Source organism: Sphaeramia orbicularis, chromosome 7, assembly GCF_902148855.1.
Source record: "Sphaeramia orbicularis chromosome 7, fSphaOr1.1, whole genome shotgun sequence".
NCBI lineage: Eukaryota > Metazoa > Chordata > Actinopteri > Kurtiformes > Apogonidae > Sphaeramia > Sphaeramia orbicularis.
In genome coordinates this window covers 4,617,191-4,634,530 of record NC_043963.1, presented here as the reverse complement: position 1 = coordinate 4,634,530, position 17,340 = coordinate 4,617,191, and the positions used below count along the sequence as shown (strand labels likewise).

At 39.6% G+C, this 17,340-nt stretch overlaps 1 protein-coding gene across 1 annotated transcript in view; it reads right to left on the bottom strand.

The window, feature by feature from the left end:
- The window catches only part of mtcl2 (microtubule crosslinking factor 2), a 135,414-nt gene that overhangs the window by 99,988 nt on the left and 18,086 nt on the right, over window positions 1-17,340 (bottom strand). The window contains exons 2-3 of the mRNA XM_030138869.1: window positions 12,554-12,655; window positions 8,895-9,017 (exon numbers count right to left, since the gene is read on the bottom strand). Coding sequence (XP_029994729.1) covers window positions 8,895-9,017; window positions 12,554-12,655 — 225 coding nt within the window. The remainder of the gene's footprint in view (window positions 1-8,894; window positions 9,018-12,553; window positions 12,656-17,340) is intronic.

The window sequence follows — 17,340 nt, the reverse complement described above, 5'->3', positions numbered from 1 at the left end:
ATTTTGCCCATTATTACTCATTTTTTTGCTAATTTATTCATTTTTGCTGAAGATGCTGATTATTTGGTTTGTTAATCATTTTATTCATTTTGATGAATTTGTTGATTATTTTCATTTTTGTTACATTTCTTGAATTTTTTTTTTTTTTTTTAATTTTGTTATTAATTTGGTTGACTTAATTTGGCTTCATGTTGACTGATTTCTTTCAGTTTGTGGCTCATTTTTGTTGCGTTTGTATAAACCTGGTCACAGTAAACACTAACACTTCAGTTTATAGAAGCTTTAATCAACAAAAACAACAACAAAAATCAGGTTTGATTCAACACGTTTCTAATTGTTTTTGCTGCTTCTTGTCATGGGGTCAGAGGTCAAACTAAATACTGACTTTAACCTTTACAACACATTCAGTTCAGTTTTTTGTGTCTTTTAAGGTTTTGCACATATTTCCTGTATTTTCTGGTTGTATCTGAAGAATAAACACGTCTGTTCATTCCGTCGTCCTGTACACAAACCGAACGCCTGCACGTGTTCACTGCTGCCATGTCTTTAACAGGGAAATTCCTTTAAACAAATTAGATGAAGCTTGACCTCAGAACAGTCATGTGACCAACGCAGACAAGGCAAAGTGGGTCAGAAAAGAAGAACAAACCAAAACCAGACACTGTGACATGTTACGACCAAAACTGACCCGTTATGGATCAGCAGCGCCGTGTTATTCTACATCATAATCACCTCATGGACACAAACTGAACACAGACAACAAAAAAAAAAGAAGTAGAATAAAAACGAAACAGAAATAACTAGAAAAAGAGTCAAACGACTGAACCGCTGTGGAACCGCGACTGAATTTAACTGAAATATTAGTAAAATGAAGAAATGAAGATGAAAAAGGTGAAATTAGAGAAGATGAAATAGGTAAAAAAAAAAAAAAGTTAAAGTCAAACATTTGAAGAGGTAGAAATATTACTGATGTGAAAAACTTTGGCTGAAAGAGAAACTGAAATGTCTTAAATTAAAACATGCTTAAATAAAGAGCAGCCTTTTAAACTGATTGAGTTAAAAACCTTAATGCAAAAAACAATGTGCATGTAAAAAAGAACCAGCTGAAACCCAAAACCTAAACCTCAGACCTGAAGAACCAGCTGAAACCCAAAACCTAAACCTCAGACCTGAAGAACCAGCTGAAACCCAAAATCTAAACCTCAGACCTGAAGAACCAGCTGAAACCCAAAACCTAAACCTCAGACCGGCTGAAGAACCAGCTGAAACCCAAAATCTAAACCTCAGACCTGAAGAACCAGCTGAAACCCAAAACCTAAACCTCAGACCTGAAGAACCAGCTGAAACCCAAAATCTAAACCTCAGACCTGAAGAACCAGCTGAAACCCAAAATCTAAACCTCAGACCTGAAGAACCAGCTGAAACCCAAAATCTAAACCTCAGACCTGAAGAACCAGCTGAAACCCAAAACCTAAACCTCAGACCTGAAGAACCAGCTGAAACCCAAAACCTAAACCTCAGACCTGAAGAACCAGCTGAAACCCAAAACCTAAACCTCAGACCTGAAGAACCAGCTGAAACCCAAAACCTAAACCTCAGACCTGAAGAACCAGCTGAAACCCAAAATCTAAACCTCAGACCTGAAGAACCAGCTGAAACCCAAAATCTAAACCTCAGACCTGAAGAACCAGCTGAAACCCAAAACCTAAACCTCAGACCTGAAGAACCAGCTGAAACCCAAAACCTAAACCTCAGACCTGAAGAACCAGCTGAAACCCAAAACCTAAACCTCAGACCTGAAGAACCAGCTGAAACCCAAAACCTAAACCTCAGACCTGAAGAACCAGCTGAAACCCAAGATCTAAACCTCAGACCTGAAGAACCAGCTGAAACCCAAAATCTAAACCTCAGACCTGAAGAACCAGCTGAAACCCAAAATCTAAACCTCAGACCTGAAGAACCAGCTGAAACCCAAAACCTAAACCTCAGACCTGAAGAACCAGCTGAAACCCAAAACCTAAACCTCAGACCTGAAGAACCAGCTGAAACCCAAAACCTAAACCTCAGACCTGAAGAACCAGCTGAAACCCAAGATCTAAACCTCAGACCTGAAGAACCAGCTGAAACCCAAAATCTAAACCTCAGACCTGAAGAACCAGCTGAAACCCAAAATCTAAACCTCAGACCTGAAGAACCAGCTGAAACCCAAAATCTAAACCTCAGACCTGAAGAACCAGCTGAAACCCAAAACCTAAACCTCAGACCTGAAGAACCAGCTGAAACCCAAAACCTAAACCTCAGACCTGAAGAACCAGCTGAAACCCAAAACCTAAACCTCAGACGTGAAGAACCAGCTGAAACCCAAGATCTAAACCTCAGACCTGAAGAACCAGCTGAAACCCAAAATCTAAACCTCAGACCTGAAGAACCAGCTGAAACCCAAGATCTAAACCTCAGACCTGAAGAACCAGCTGAAACCCAAAACCTAAACCTCAGACCTGAAGAACCAGCTGAAACCCAAAATCTAAACCTCAGACCTGAAGAACCAGCTGAAACCCAAAACCTAAACCTCAGACCTGAAGAACCAGCTGAAACCCAAGATCTAAACCTCAGACCTGAAGAACCAGCTGAAACCCAAAACCTAAACCTCAGACCAGCTGAAGAACCAGCTGAAACCCAAGATCTAAACCTCAGACCTGAAGAACCAGCTGAAACCCAAAATCTAAACCTCAGACCTGAAGAACCAGCTGAAACCCAAAATCTAAACCTCAGACCTGAAGAACCAGCTGAAACCCAAAACCTAAACCTCAGACCTGAAGAACCAGCTGAAACCCAAAATCTAAACCTCAGACCTGAAGAACCAGCTGAAACCCAAAACCTAAACCTCAGACCTGAAGAACCAGCTGAAACCCAAGATCTAAACCTCAGACCTGAAGAACCAGCTGAAACCCAAAATCTAAACCTCAGACCTGAAGAACCAGCTGAAACCCAAAATCTAAACCTCAGACCTGAAGAACCAGCTGAAACCCAAAATCTAAACCTCAGACCTGAAGAACCAGCTGAAACCCAAAATCTAAACCTCAGACCTGAAGAACCAGCTGAAACCCAAAACCTAAACCTCAGACCTGAAGAACCAGCTGAAACCCAAGATCTAAACCTCAGACCTGAAGAACCAGCTGAAACCCAAAATCTAAACCTCAGACCTGAAGAACCAGCTGAAACCCAAAACCTAAACCTCAGACCAGCTGAAGAACCAGCTGAAACCCAAGATCTAAACCTCAGACCAGCTGAAGAACCAGCTGAAACCCAAAACCTAAACCTCAGACCGGCTGAAGAACCAGCTGAAACCCAAGATCTAAACCTCAGACCTGAAGAACCAGCTGAAACCCAAAATCTAAACCTCAGACCAGCTGAAGAACCAACTGAAACCCAAAATCTAAACCTCAGACCTGAAGAACAGGCTGAAACCCAAGATCTAAACCTCAGACCTGTTGAAGAACCAGCTGAAACCCAAAATCTAAACCTCAGACCTGAAGAACCAGCTGAAACCCAAAATCTAAACCTCAGACCGGCTGAAGAACCAGCTGAAACCCAAAACCTAAACCTCAGACCTGAAGAACCAGCTGAAACCCAAAACCCAAACCTCAGACCTGAAGAACCAGCTGAAACCCAAAATCTAAACCTCAGACCTGAAGAACAGGCTGAAACCCAAGATCTAAACCTCAGACCTGTTGAAGAACCAGCTGAAACCCAAAATCTAAACCTCAGACCTGAAGAACCAGCTGAAACCCAAAATCTAAACCTCAGACCGGCTGAAGAACCAGCTGAAACCCAAAACCTAAACCTCAGACCTGAAGAACCAGCTGAAACCCAAAATCTAAACCTCAGACCTGAAGAACCAGCTGAAACCCAAAATCTAAACCTCAGACCTGAAGAACCAGCTGAAACCCAAGATCTAAACCTCAGACCTGAAGAACCAGCTGAAACCCAAAATCTAAACCTCAGACCTGAAGAACCAGCTGAAACCCAAAACCTAAACCTCAGACCTGAAGAACCAGCTGAAACCCAAAACCTAAACCTCAGACCTGAAGAACCAGCTGAAACCCAAAACCTAAACCTCAGACCTGAAGAACCAGCTGAAACCCAAGATCTAAACCTCAGACCTGAAGAACCAGCTGAAACCCAAAATCTAAACCTCAGACCTGAAGAACCAGCTGAAACCCAAAACCTAAACCTCAGACCTGAAGAACCAGCTGAAACCCAAAATCTAAACCTCAGACCTGAAGAACCAGCTGAACCCCAAAATCTAAACCTCAGACCTGAAGAACCAGCTGAAACCCAAAATCTAAACCTCAGACCTGAAGAACCAGCTGAAACCCAAAATCTAAACCTCAGACCTGAAGAACCAGCTGAAACCCAAAACCTAAACCTCAGACCTGAAGAACCAGCTGAAACCCAAAACCTAAACCTCAGACCTGAAGAACCAGCTGAAACCCAAAACCTAAACCTCAGACCTGAAGAACCAGCTGAAACCCAAGATCTAAACCTCAGACCTGAAGAACCAGCTGAAACCCAAAATCTAAACCTCAGACCTGAAGAACCAGCTGAAACCCAAGATCTAAACCTCAGACCTGAAGAACCAGCTGAAACCCAAAATCTAAACCTCAGACCTGAAGAACCAGCTGAAACCCAAAATCTAAACCTCAGACCTGAAGAACCAGCTGAAACCCAAAACCTAAACCTCAGACCTGAAGAACCAGCTGAAACCCAAAACCTAAACCTCAGACCTGAAGAACCAGCTGAAACCCAAAACCTAAACCTCAGACCTGAAGAACCAGCTGAAACCCAAAACCTAAACCTCAGACCTGAAGAACCAGCTGAAACCCAAGATCTAAACCTCAGACCTGAAGAACCAGCTGAAACCCAAAATCTAAACCTCAGACCTGAAGAACCAGCTGAAACCCAAAATCTAAACCTCAGACCTGAAGAACCAGCTGAAACCCAAAACCTAAACCTCAGACCTGAAGAACCAGCTGAAACCCAAAACCTAAACCTCAGACCTGAAGAACCAGCTGAAACCCAAAACCTAAACCTCAGACCTGAAGAACCAGCTGAAACCCAAGATCTAAACCTCAGACCTGAAGAACCAGCTGAAACCCAAAATCTAAACCTCAGACCTGAAGAACCAGCTGAAACCCAAAATCTAAACCTCAGACCTGAAGAACCAGCTGAAACCCAAAATCTAAACCTCAGACCTGAAGAACCAGCTGAAACCCAAAACCTAAACCTCAGACCTGAAGAACCAGCTGAAACCCAAAACCTAAACCTCAGACCTGAAGAACCAGCTGAAACCCAAAACCTAAACCTCAGACGTGAAGAACCAGCTGAAACCCAAGATCTAAACCTCAGACCTGAAGAACCAGCTGAAACCCAAAATCTAAACCTCAGACCTGAAGAACCAGCTGAAACCCAAGATCTAAACCTCAGACCTGAAGAACCAGCTGAAACCCAAAACCTAAACCTCAGACCTGAAGAACCAGCTGAAACCCAAAATCTAAACCTCAGACCTGAAGAACCAGCTGAAACCCAAAACCTAAACCTCAGACCTGAAGAACCAGCTGAAACCCAAGATCTAAACCTCAGACCTGAAGAACCAGCTGAAACCCAAAACCTAAACCTCAGACCAGCTGAAGAACCAGCTGAAACCCAAGATCTAAACCTCAGACCTGAAGAACCAGCTGAAACCCAAAATCTAAACCTCAGACCTGAAGAACCAGCTGAAACCCAAAATCTAAACCTCAGACCTGAGGAACCAGCTGAAACCCAAAACCTAAACCTCAGACCTGAAGAACCAGCTGAAACCCAAAATCTAAACCTCAGACCTGAAGAACCAGCTGAAACCCAAAACCTAAACCTCAGACCTGAAGAACCAGCTGAAACCCAAGATCTAAACCTCAGACCTGAAGAACCAGCTGAAACCCAAAATCTAAACCTCAGACCTGAAGAACCAGCTGAAACCCAAAATCTAAACCTCAGACCTGAAGAACCAGCTGAAACCCAAAATCTAAACCTCAGACCTGAAGAACCAGCTGAAACCCAAAATCTAAACCTCAGACCTGAAGAACCAGCTGAAACCCAAAACCTAAACCTCAGACCTGAAGAACCAGCTGAAACCCAAGATCTAAACCTCAGACCTGAAGAACCAGCTGAAACCCAAAATCTAAACCTCAGACCTGAAGAACCAGCTGAAACCCAAAACCTAAACCTCAGACCAGCTGAAGAACCAGCTGAAACCCAAGATCTAAACCTCAGACCAGCTGAAGAACCAGCTGAAACCCAAAACCTAAACCTCAGACCGGCTGAAGAACCAGCTGAAACCCAAGATCTAAACCTCAGACCTGAAGAACCAGCTGAAACCCAAAATCTAAACCTCAGACCAGCTGAAGAACCAACTGAAACCCAAAATCTAAACCTCAGACCTGAAGAACAGGCTGAAACCCAAGATCTAAACCTCAGACCTGTTGAAGAACCAGCTGAAACCCAAAATCTAAACCTCAGACCTGAAGAACCAGCTGAAACCCAAAATCTAAACCTCAGACCGGCTGAAGAACCAGCTGAAACCCAAAACCTAAACCTCAGACCTGAAGAACCAGCTGAAACCCAAAACCCAAACCTCAGACCTGAAGAACCAGCTGAAACCCAAAATCTAAACCTCAGACCTGAAGAACAGGCTGAAACCCAAGATCTAAACCTCAGACCTGTTGAAGAACCAGCTGAAACCCAAAATCTAAACCTCAGACCTGAAGAACCAGCTGAAACCCAAAATCTAAACCTCAGACCGGCTGAAGAACCAGCTGAAACCCAAAACCTAAACCTCAGACCTGAAGAACCAGCTGAAACCCAAAATCTAAACCTCAGACCTGAAGAACCAGCTGAAACCCAAAATCTAAACCTCAGACCTGAAGAACCAGCTGAAACCCAAGATCTAAACCTCAGACCTGAAGAACCAGCTGAAACCCAAAATCTAAACCTCAGACCTGAAGAACCAGCTGAAACCCAAAACCTAAACCTCAGACCTGAAGAACCAGCTGAAACCCAAAACCTAAACCTCAGACCTGAAGAACCAGCTGAAACCCAAAACCTAAACCTCAGACCTGAAGAACCAGCTGAAACCCAAGATCTAAACCTCAGACCTGAAGAACCAGCTGAAACCCAAAATCTAAACCTCAGACCTGAAGAACCAGCTGAAACCCAAAACCTAAACCTCAGACCTGAAGAACCAGCTGAAACCCAAAATCTAAACCTCAGACCTGAAGAACCAGCTGAACCCCAAAATCTAAACCTCAGACCTGAAGAACCAGCTGAAACCCAAAATCTAAACCTCAGACCTGAAGAACCAGCTGAAACCCAAAATCTAAACCTCAGACCTGAAGAACCAGCTGAAACCCAAAACCTAAACCTCAGACCTGAAGAACCAGCTGAAACCCAAAACCTAAACCTCAGACCTGAAGAACCAGCTGAAACCCAAAACCTAAACCTCAGACCTGAAGAACCAGCTGAAACCCAAGATCTAAACCTCAGACCTGAAGAACCAGCTGAAACCCAAAATCTAAACCTCAGACCTGAAGAACCAGCTGAAACCCAAGATCTAAACCTCAGACCTGAAGAACCAGCTGAAACCCAAAACCTAAACCTCAGACCTGAAGAACCAGCTGAAACCCAAAATCTAAACCTCAGACCTGAAGAACCAGCTGAAACCCAAAACCTAAACCTCAGACCTGAAGAACCAGCTGAAACCCAAGATCTAAACCTCAGACCTGAAGAACCAGCTGAAACCCAAAATCTAAACCTCAGACCTGAAGAACCAGCTGAAACCCAAAACCTAAACCTCAGACCAGCTGAAGAACCAGCTGAAACCCAAGATCTAAACCTCAGACCTGAAGAACCAGCTGAAACCCAAAATCTAAACCTCAGACCTGAAGAACCAGCTGAAACCCAAAACCTAAACCTCAGACCTGAAGAACCAGCTGAAACCCAAAATCTAAACCTCAGACCTGAAGAACCAGCTGAAACCCAAAACCTAAACCTCAGACCTGAAGAACCAGCTGAAACCCAAGATCTAAACCTCAGACCTGAAGAACCAGCTGAAACCCAAAATCTAAACCTCAGACCTGAAGAACCAGCTGAAACCCAAAACCTAAACCTCAGACCAGCTGAAGAACCAGCTGAAACCCAAGATCTAAACCTCAGACCTGAAGAACCAGCTGAAACCCAAAACCTAAACCTCAGACCGGCTGAAGAACCAGCTGAAACCCAAAATCTAAACCTCAGACCTGAAGAACCAGCTGAAACCCAAAATCTAAACCTCAGACCAGCTGAAGAACCAACTGAAACCCAAAATCTAAACCTCAGACCTGAAGAACCAGCTGAAACCCAAGATCTAAACCTCAGACCTGTTGAAGAACCAGCTGAAACCCAAAATCTAAACCTCAGACCTGAAGAACCAGCTGAAACCCAAAATCTAAACCTCAGACCGGCTGAAGAACCAGCTGAAACCCAAAACCTAAACCTCAGACCTGAAGAACCAGCTGAAACCCAAAACCCAAACCTCAGACCTGAAGAACCAGCTGAAACCCAAAATCTAAACCTCAGACCTGAAGAACCAGCTGAAACCCAAAATCTAAACCTCAGACCTGAAGAACCAGCTGAAACCCAAAATCTAAACCTCAGACCAGCTGAAGAACCAGCTGAAACCCAAAATCTAAACCTCAGACCTGAAGAACCAGCTGAAACCCAAAACCCAAACCTCAGACCTGAAGAACCAGCTGAAACCCTGAACAGATCCTTAAAACCATGAACAATCAAAGATCTCCATCCTGGTCCATGGGACTTACTTTGACGTCCTGCTCCAGAGTCCGGATCAGTTCTCCGTCCACTTGTCCCGTTTGGGCGACTCGTAGAGAGCGCCGCTCTGCCTTGCGGAGGCGGTACTGCAGGATGCGGCAGGTTTTATTGGCCTGAAAAACAGAGACAACATGAGGACTGAACGTCAGACGATTCTTAGATCATTCACTGCATTTATAGGAAGAAGACAGAATCAGGTTTCACTTCATTTCAGTTGTAAATATTTGTCCATTCTCACTCAGGCTGAAACACATTCAGGAAAAAGCTGAAACGGGAGAAATTTAGGACGAATAATGACTTAAAGTAATGAAATAATAAGATGTGAAACAGGTGATTTGCTTTTCTTAGGGACAATTAATGTGGGTACTGACAAAAAAAAGATCTGCTGCTCAAATTTGATTTAATGGACATGGCTTCACTGATGCCACATACAGGTTCCAACTGATAACCGTGTTTTGAATAATAAATACTTATTTGCCGAATGCTGATCGTTTTGTTATTTTTATGTTATTATGTTTATTATGTTACTGTTATGTCTTTGTTTGTGTTAAAAAAAAAGAAAAAGGACTAATAAAGAGTAAGTGTCAGAAACAGGTGATTTGGTCTAAAAACTGCATCCAAGAAAGATCTAGTCCTGTAGACCACAGGTGTCAAACATGCGGCCCAGGGGCCAAAACCGGCCCACCAAAGGTTCCATTCCGGCCCGCAGGATAAAAGTGCAAAAATGAATCTGAACAATCTAGGTTGTCAAAATGCTTTTGGTTCAGGTTTCACATACAGACCAATGTGATCTACAGTAAAAATAACAGCACAATAAACCACAAATAATGACGACAAATTTTCTTTGTGAAAAATTATGTTGAAAAAATGTAAGTGAAAAAAAAAAACCATTATACTGTGAAAATATTTACATTTACAAAACTATTTTTTCACAATAAAATGCAAATAAATACATACATAAAAACAAACATGACCAACCTAAAATGTGCAATTTGAACAATACTCTGCCTGTTACTAAATGTTTGGTGCATTTATGGATCCACTGTGATCTGGAGTTGTGTTAATAATAAGAGATGGAATATTGTAGAAATTGTTCAAATTTTAGTTCCAAACTCCAAAATTTTAACAATATTCTGTTTGTTACCAAATGTTTATGTAACATTGTGTGTAAATGCAAATGTACAAATAATAAGTCGAAGCATTAATATTGTTCAAATTGCACTAATTTTTCTAATGAAATTTCTGTTTTTTCAGGTTATTCACATCTTTTTGTAAAAGGTAAATACTTTTATAATTTAATTTGGGGGTTTTTTGCACTAAAAAAAAAGAAAAACTTGGATTTGTCATTATTTATAGGTTATTAAGTCATTATTTTGCTGGTTCTGGCCCGCTTGAGAGCAAATTGGGCTAAATATGGAACTGAACCAAAATGAGTTTGACAACCCTGCTTTAGACGGACCAAGGACCAACAGTTGGACAACAAATGAGAGAAACCCTTTAAATTAGGATCAGATCTGAAGGGATTTGGACCAGAGGGGGTAAAGACATTCATGGAAATAAAAGTTCCAGGAAATGTTGGTGGAAAAGGGGTTTATTAAGACACATTTATGGGAAAAACAAGACAAAACGAACCTGAAACAAAATGAACCTGAAACTCTTCTTCATCTGGAACCTTCAGGCCATGAAAATGTGAAAACAAATCAAACTAAATCACATGGTGGTAAAAGTTTTATCATGTCCATGTTTGGTTCAGACTCAGACACTGAAACTTCCTTTGGTTTGTTTTCTTCATGCGTCGTCTGACTCAGTGTATTTCTGAGTCTAACTTCACTTCCCTTTTCTCGTCTTCAGGAAAAGCTGACGTTAACCCATAAAGACCCAGAGCTCCTTCAGCGGCACTTCCAAACTGAACTTTCCTCTGGATTTAACCTTTTCTTAAATGATTTACCAGCGTTTACTGTAACATTATTCTGTTTATTCAGTGTTTTATCAGTGAAAATCCTGTATTTTCTTATATTTAGTTTCTCAACCTCTTTTGAGCAAATGCCCCTTTATGTTATCATGACTCTCCTAACACCCCCCATTACAGCGCTCTGTAACTAATTGTCGGGGGGGGGTGTATGATTGAGCTTCTATACGTTGCCTAGGGAACCGTTAAGAGGAGGTAAAAATGACAAGCATTCCTGGGGGGCCCATACAGCAGTGGAGTGGGTCTGCAGAGTTAGAGGAATAGTAAAGCATCTTCAGTTTCACTTTTACTTTGCACCGGTCTGACAGTCATGCCCCCCCACCCCCCTTGCCCCGACAAATTGTTTCCAGTGACTTTCTTGTAGCAAGGGCCACACATGATTATGTTCCAGTACGTTGCTGGGGGGGGCGGGGGGGAATTCGCCATTGACATAACATGCAACTTTATACTGATATTATTATTGTTGCTTATTTCATTCGTATTTAATTTTTTTTCTTTTTCTTTTTTTTTACATAATTTTAGTTCATTTTTGCGCTTTTTTTCAACATTATTTATAATTTTGTAAATGTTTTATTTGTTTTTTGTTCATTTTATTTATTAATTAGTATACATAACTCCAGTGTGTCCATCCACTGTCATCGATCCAACTCCATGGGTTTTACTGGTGAATCAGTGTTGTAGAACAGGGCCGTCAAACTCTTTTTAGTTAAGGGGCCACATTCAGCCCAAATTGACCTTAAGTGGGCCGGACCAGTAAAATAATAGCATAATAACCTGTAAATAATATCGACTCCAAATTTTTCTCTTTGTTTTAGTGCAATCAAAATTAAATTATAAAAATATGTACATTTGCAAACTATCCAAACAAAAATGATGTGAATAAGCTGAAAAAAAAATGAAATTTCTTGAGAAAAATAAGTGTAATTTTAACAATATTACACCTCAATTTACCATTTATACACACATATTAACAGATTGGATCTACAAAGACATAAAATATTTAATAACAGGAAGAATAATGTTAAAATTTCACTTTCAAAATTTCAGGTTTTTCGCATTTTATTGTTCAAGGATAGTTTGTAAATGTTAATATTTTCATCATTTCATGTAAGTTTTTACACTAAAACAAAGAGTAAAATTTGGAGTTGTCATTACTTATTTATAGATGTAATGCAATACTATGTTTTTCGCATTAAACTAAGAAAATTTGGAGTCATTCTTTATAGGTTATTATGCTATTATTTTACTTGAGATCACATTGGTCTGTATGTGGAACCTCAACAAAAACGACTTCAACATCCTTGATTGTTAATATCTCAAGTGTAATTTTTTGCGCTTTGCAAATTCATCCTGCGGGCCAGATTGGACCCTTTGGTGGGCCGCATTTGGCCCCTGGGCCGCATGTTTGACACCCCTGTTGTAGAAGATGACAGTGTTTCCACGGTAACTACGAGCCTCTGAACGTCCAAATGGGTCAAATCTGATGACCATGAAAAGACAAAGAACTGTATTTTACACCAATTATTGACATGTATTGATAGGATCAGTGGATCAACAGGTGTTAACCAGTTTAGATCAGTAGATGTTTGGGTCTTTAAGGGTTAAAAACACATGTAGAACCTGAATCCACCCACTCTTCACCTCATATCGAATCCCTTTTTAAGTGTTTGGTTTTTTTACCTGTTCGAGCTGCTGCCGTAGATCCTGCAGCTGGTAAACGTCCTCCTCCATGTACATGTCCCTCATCTCCAGCATCTCAGACCTCAGCTCCTCCACCTCATCCTGGAAACAGAACAGAACATGTTAAACCCAGAACCGGACCCATCTGCATCCACATTAAAGGAACCCCGGAACCCTTTATACCATTAACAGAATCCAATTGTCATCTTTTATCTGAGATCGGGTTCTTTCTATTGGTCTGGAACACATTAGGGTAAAGGTCTGCATTGGCTGAGGGGGAGGGGTGGAAGTGGGCGGAGCAAAGAGCAGCAGAGTGCAGTCGGTGAGAGAGAGAGGGAAGATTTTTATTATGTTTTTTTGTTTGTTTGTTTGTTTTTTTAAATTGTATGGCTCTTTAATCTATTCTTGTATTTTACTCTTTTTATTTGGGTTTTATTTATTCTTCTGTATAGCACTTTTTTTTGGACAGTTTCTGTGTCTTTAAATCTATTCTGTATTTTATTCTTCTATTTTGGTTTTCATTTTTCTTCTGTGCAGCACGTTGGTCCACTGCAGTTGTTTTAAAGTGCTTACAAATAAAGTTGGATTGGATATGTTTAGTAGCGTTTCAGCTGTAAATTCTTGTACAGTACATAATTGTACAGTTGTGTAAAAAAATTATTAGACCAAGACTTTTTTATTCAGATAGGCCTACTCAGTTCCATAATTTCACTTTTATCTGCTGCCATTTTATGTACCTATGTGTTTTATACATGCATGTGTGTAATTTTAATTGTGTTTTATTTATTTTAACAATTTTGTACGGTGACCTTGAATGTCCTGAAAGGCACCTACAAATAAAATGTATTCATTATTATCATTATTATTATTACTATTATTATTAAAAAGCGGTAGGTGTGTTTGTTTAAATAGGTCAGTACATTGTCTTGTTTACATCTATTGTGCCTATTGACTGGTATTTGTTATTTGGTTTATATTTTTGGTGTCTTATAAGCCCATGTAAGGGCTGGGCATATTCTCATGCAGGACACAATAATAAAAAGAAAAAAATCATTCATTCATTCTATATGCAGATCTATAAATAAGAAGAACATGAACACAGAATGATCTACAAACTAAAATGTTTGAGAACATGTAAAATATTTGAAACTTTACTCTATAATCTCATAAAGTTTTAATTATGCACATTTACAGCTGTTTTTCATACCAAATATCTTACTATAACACACTGTTTTAAGCATTTATTACATATAATAATGATAATTAATGGACACATACTGAAAGTTAAGTTCTTCCTGAAAAAAATATGCAAAAGAATTGGCAAAAAAAAGCCCTTTGCCAACACTTATTGAAAAAAACACATAAATAAATCTAGATCTGTGATAATGGCAGTCCTTAAAGCGTTAACACCAGACCGAGGCCATTTAATACTGAACAGGACTCATTAGAGGTTTGAACATCACGTCACAATCGCAGCATCAGTCATCTCCTATTAGTCGACCTGTGATCAGAACGTATCCCATCAGTCACTGCTCAGGGTCAGAGGACGTCTGTCATGTATCTCATGTTCATTCATTTAAACGTCGACCTGATACGACGCACATTAAACTAAGACTAAGAAGAGCGATGAGAAACTAAAAAAATATATAATATATAAGATAATAAAAACCACATTGAAAATAATAAAAACCACATTGAAAAACATCAGTACATCAGCTTCATGTTGAAAAAGAATAAAACGTCTTTGTACAATATGTCAACTTTAATAAACAGTGGGTTTGTGAATCATATTTAATGTCACACATCCTTTCATTCGACCTTTTCCAGTTTCTATAAGTGACGGCTTTGACTCGTAAGAAAAAACAAACTGAAACTGAAGAAAAACTCATCAAAAACTACTTTAGTGCAGACGATACGATGACAAATGTAATCATCAGACCAAGTGGAAACTGAAGAAATAAGACCATTCATCATGGTTTTAAACATAAAAAAAGAGGAAATAATCTGAAAATAATGAACAGAAGTTAAATACAAACAGAAAACAGTAAAACATCAGATAATGTAAAGCAGGGCTGTCAAACTCATCCTCCCAGTATGATCTGAAGTGGACCAGACCAGTAAAATAATAACATAATAACATATAAATAATGTCAACTCCAAATGTTTCTCTGTGTTTTAGAGTGAAAAAAGTAAAGCTGTTCTGATGACATGTGCTGCTGTATGAGGGTAGATTTGTTCCTTTATTATTCAATCAAAAGAAAAGTGGCCTTAACCCAAAAAAATATTTTCAATAAGAAAAAAACTTTCACTTGAATAAAAAAAACATTTTCAATCACAGAAAAAAAATGTTTGAAGGCAAAAAAAATAAATAAATATTTGAGACCCAAAATATTTCATTTGAATACCTTTTTATTTGATTGAAAAGGGTCTTTTTCCAAGTGAAGTTTTTACATATGGATATAATTTAATATGAAAAAAATATTGTGATATGATTTTTTTTTTTACATATCATCCAGCACTAGGGTAAAAGTATATCAGATAGATAGATAGATAGATAGATAGATAGATAGATAGATAGATAGATAGATAGATAGATAGATAGATAGATAGATAGATAGATAGATAGATAGATAGATAGATAGATAGATAGATAGATAGATAGATAGATAGATAGATAGATAGATAGATAGATAGATAGATAGATAGATAGATAGATAGATGTAGTAAAACTGTAGCTGTTCATCTCCATGGAAAATTGCTTCTAATGTCCAACTTCATTCTTACTCTGTTCTTCTTCATTGGAGTCCAGTTGTGTCTGGTCTTCGCTGCAGGACCTTCTGTCCATGCACTGATGTCTGCAGGTGTTTGTTCTAATACTTAAAGGCGAACTGTGTAAACTGTATATGTGAACTAATGCTGTGGAATGTGTGGGTGGAGCCTTAATTCATAAAATGTCTCTAATTTAATGAATGCTGGTATTTTACTTCTTATCCAGGGACAACGGTTGAAAAATAGCTTTTTTTAATTGATTTATGCATTAATTTTAAATATGAATGTCAAAACAGAAGAAAACTAGGAGCACTCGGACAGCGCAGACCTCCGCTAAGGCAGATCAGTGGCCCCCCCACCCTCCCCAGCCCCCATCACCACCAAAACTGAATCATTTGTTCCTTGTGCCAGTATCAACATTTCCTGAAATTTTCATCCAAATCCGTCCATAACTTTTTGAGTTATCTTGCACACAAACAGACAAACCAACGCCAACAAAAACAGAACCTCCCTGGCAGAGGTAATAAATAAACCAAACACTTAAACATAAAACCTATAATACATATTCGAAAAGGAGTGAGAAGTACAACTTATAAACTCCCACCCATTCTCCTTATATAATTAATAATAATAATAATAATAACCTTCCTAGTCTAAGCAGATCTATACTATATCCCATAATATGACAGATACTGACTATTAAATAATTTGGTTTCTGGTTTTATATTATTATGAACAAATAGAATATGATTTACATAAACACATAATACAATAACACATATATGTAAATACATATTCATACACAGATGTATACATACACACATATACACCTACATATACACACACACACACACACACATATACATACACATACTGCACACTTGTACGTCTTTATACCACCCAGTATCCCCAACACCTCCCTCATCCCTGTACTTCTGAAAAATTGTGTCTTTGTTCGTCCTTTTAAATTCTTTCATGCTTGGACGTTGCTTTAACTCTGTATTAAATCTGTTCCACAGTCTCACCCCACTGACACAAACACAAAAACCCTTCCTAGTCGTGCGTATAAAGTGAATTTTAAAGTTAATTTTTCCCCTTAAATTACAACCCTCCTCATGAATACTGAATAATTTCTGTATATTTGTTGGTAAAAGATTATTTTTAGCTTTGTACATTATTTGAGCTGTTTGATCGTCCACAGTGTCTGTGAACATGAGCAACTTTGACTGTAAGAATAATGAGTTTGTGTGTTCCTGGTAGCCAATAGCTAATACTGCCAATAGCTATTTATAGAAATGTCCATTAATGTGTACTGACCCTGCTGAATAAACAAATAAATAAATAATTCTTCTAACTCTAGACCTTCGAGGTAAAAACCAGACGACGTCCCCCATAAAAGTGACAGAGGTGTTTTCTCTCAGACTGCAGTAGAAGCTCAGCTTCCCCTAAAATTACAACAATTAAATGGTTAAATATGTTCGGTTGTGTTGACATTTCATTGACTCCAAATGTGTTCGAACACGTTCATCTCACAGACGAGTTCGTTCAGAATCAGTTTTATCACAAATCACAGACTGGATGTTGTTCACTTCTCCTCCATTCCCGTGTCTCTGTTTTCTCCTCCATCTCTGCTCAGTGCATTTGTCTGTAGATGCTCAGCGTCCATGCACTTCAATGGGACTGAGTGGAACTGGTTTTTTCATTGACACTAAACTGGACGGTAATTGGATAAATGCCATGATGTTGTCCCGCCCCCGGACACTCAGCATCTCTGGGGGTGAATGGAGCTGTGGGCGGAGCTCTGCTGGGCTGGACACTGAGCTTCCACATGCTGATTGGAGGATCGGTCGAAAGGCTGAATCCCGTTTGATTGACAGCTGTTTTCAGATCTACTCCTTCACTGACACAGTTCAGTTTAATACCGTCACACATTCTGCTGGGAAATCAGAGAAACCACTACGAAATTACTTGTTCATTTCTTGCACTGTAAATAAAACACACTCATTGTACTTCCTTGT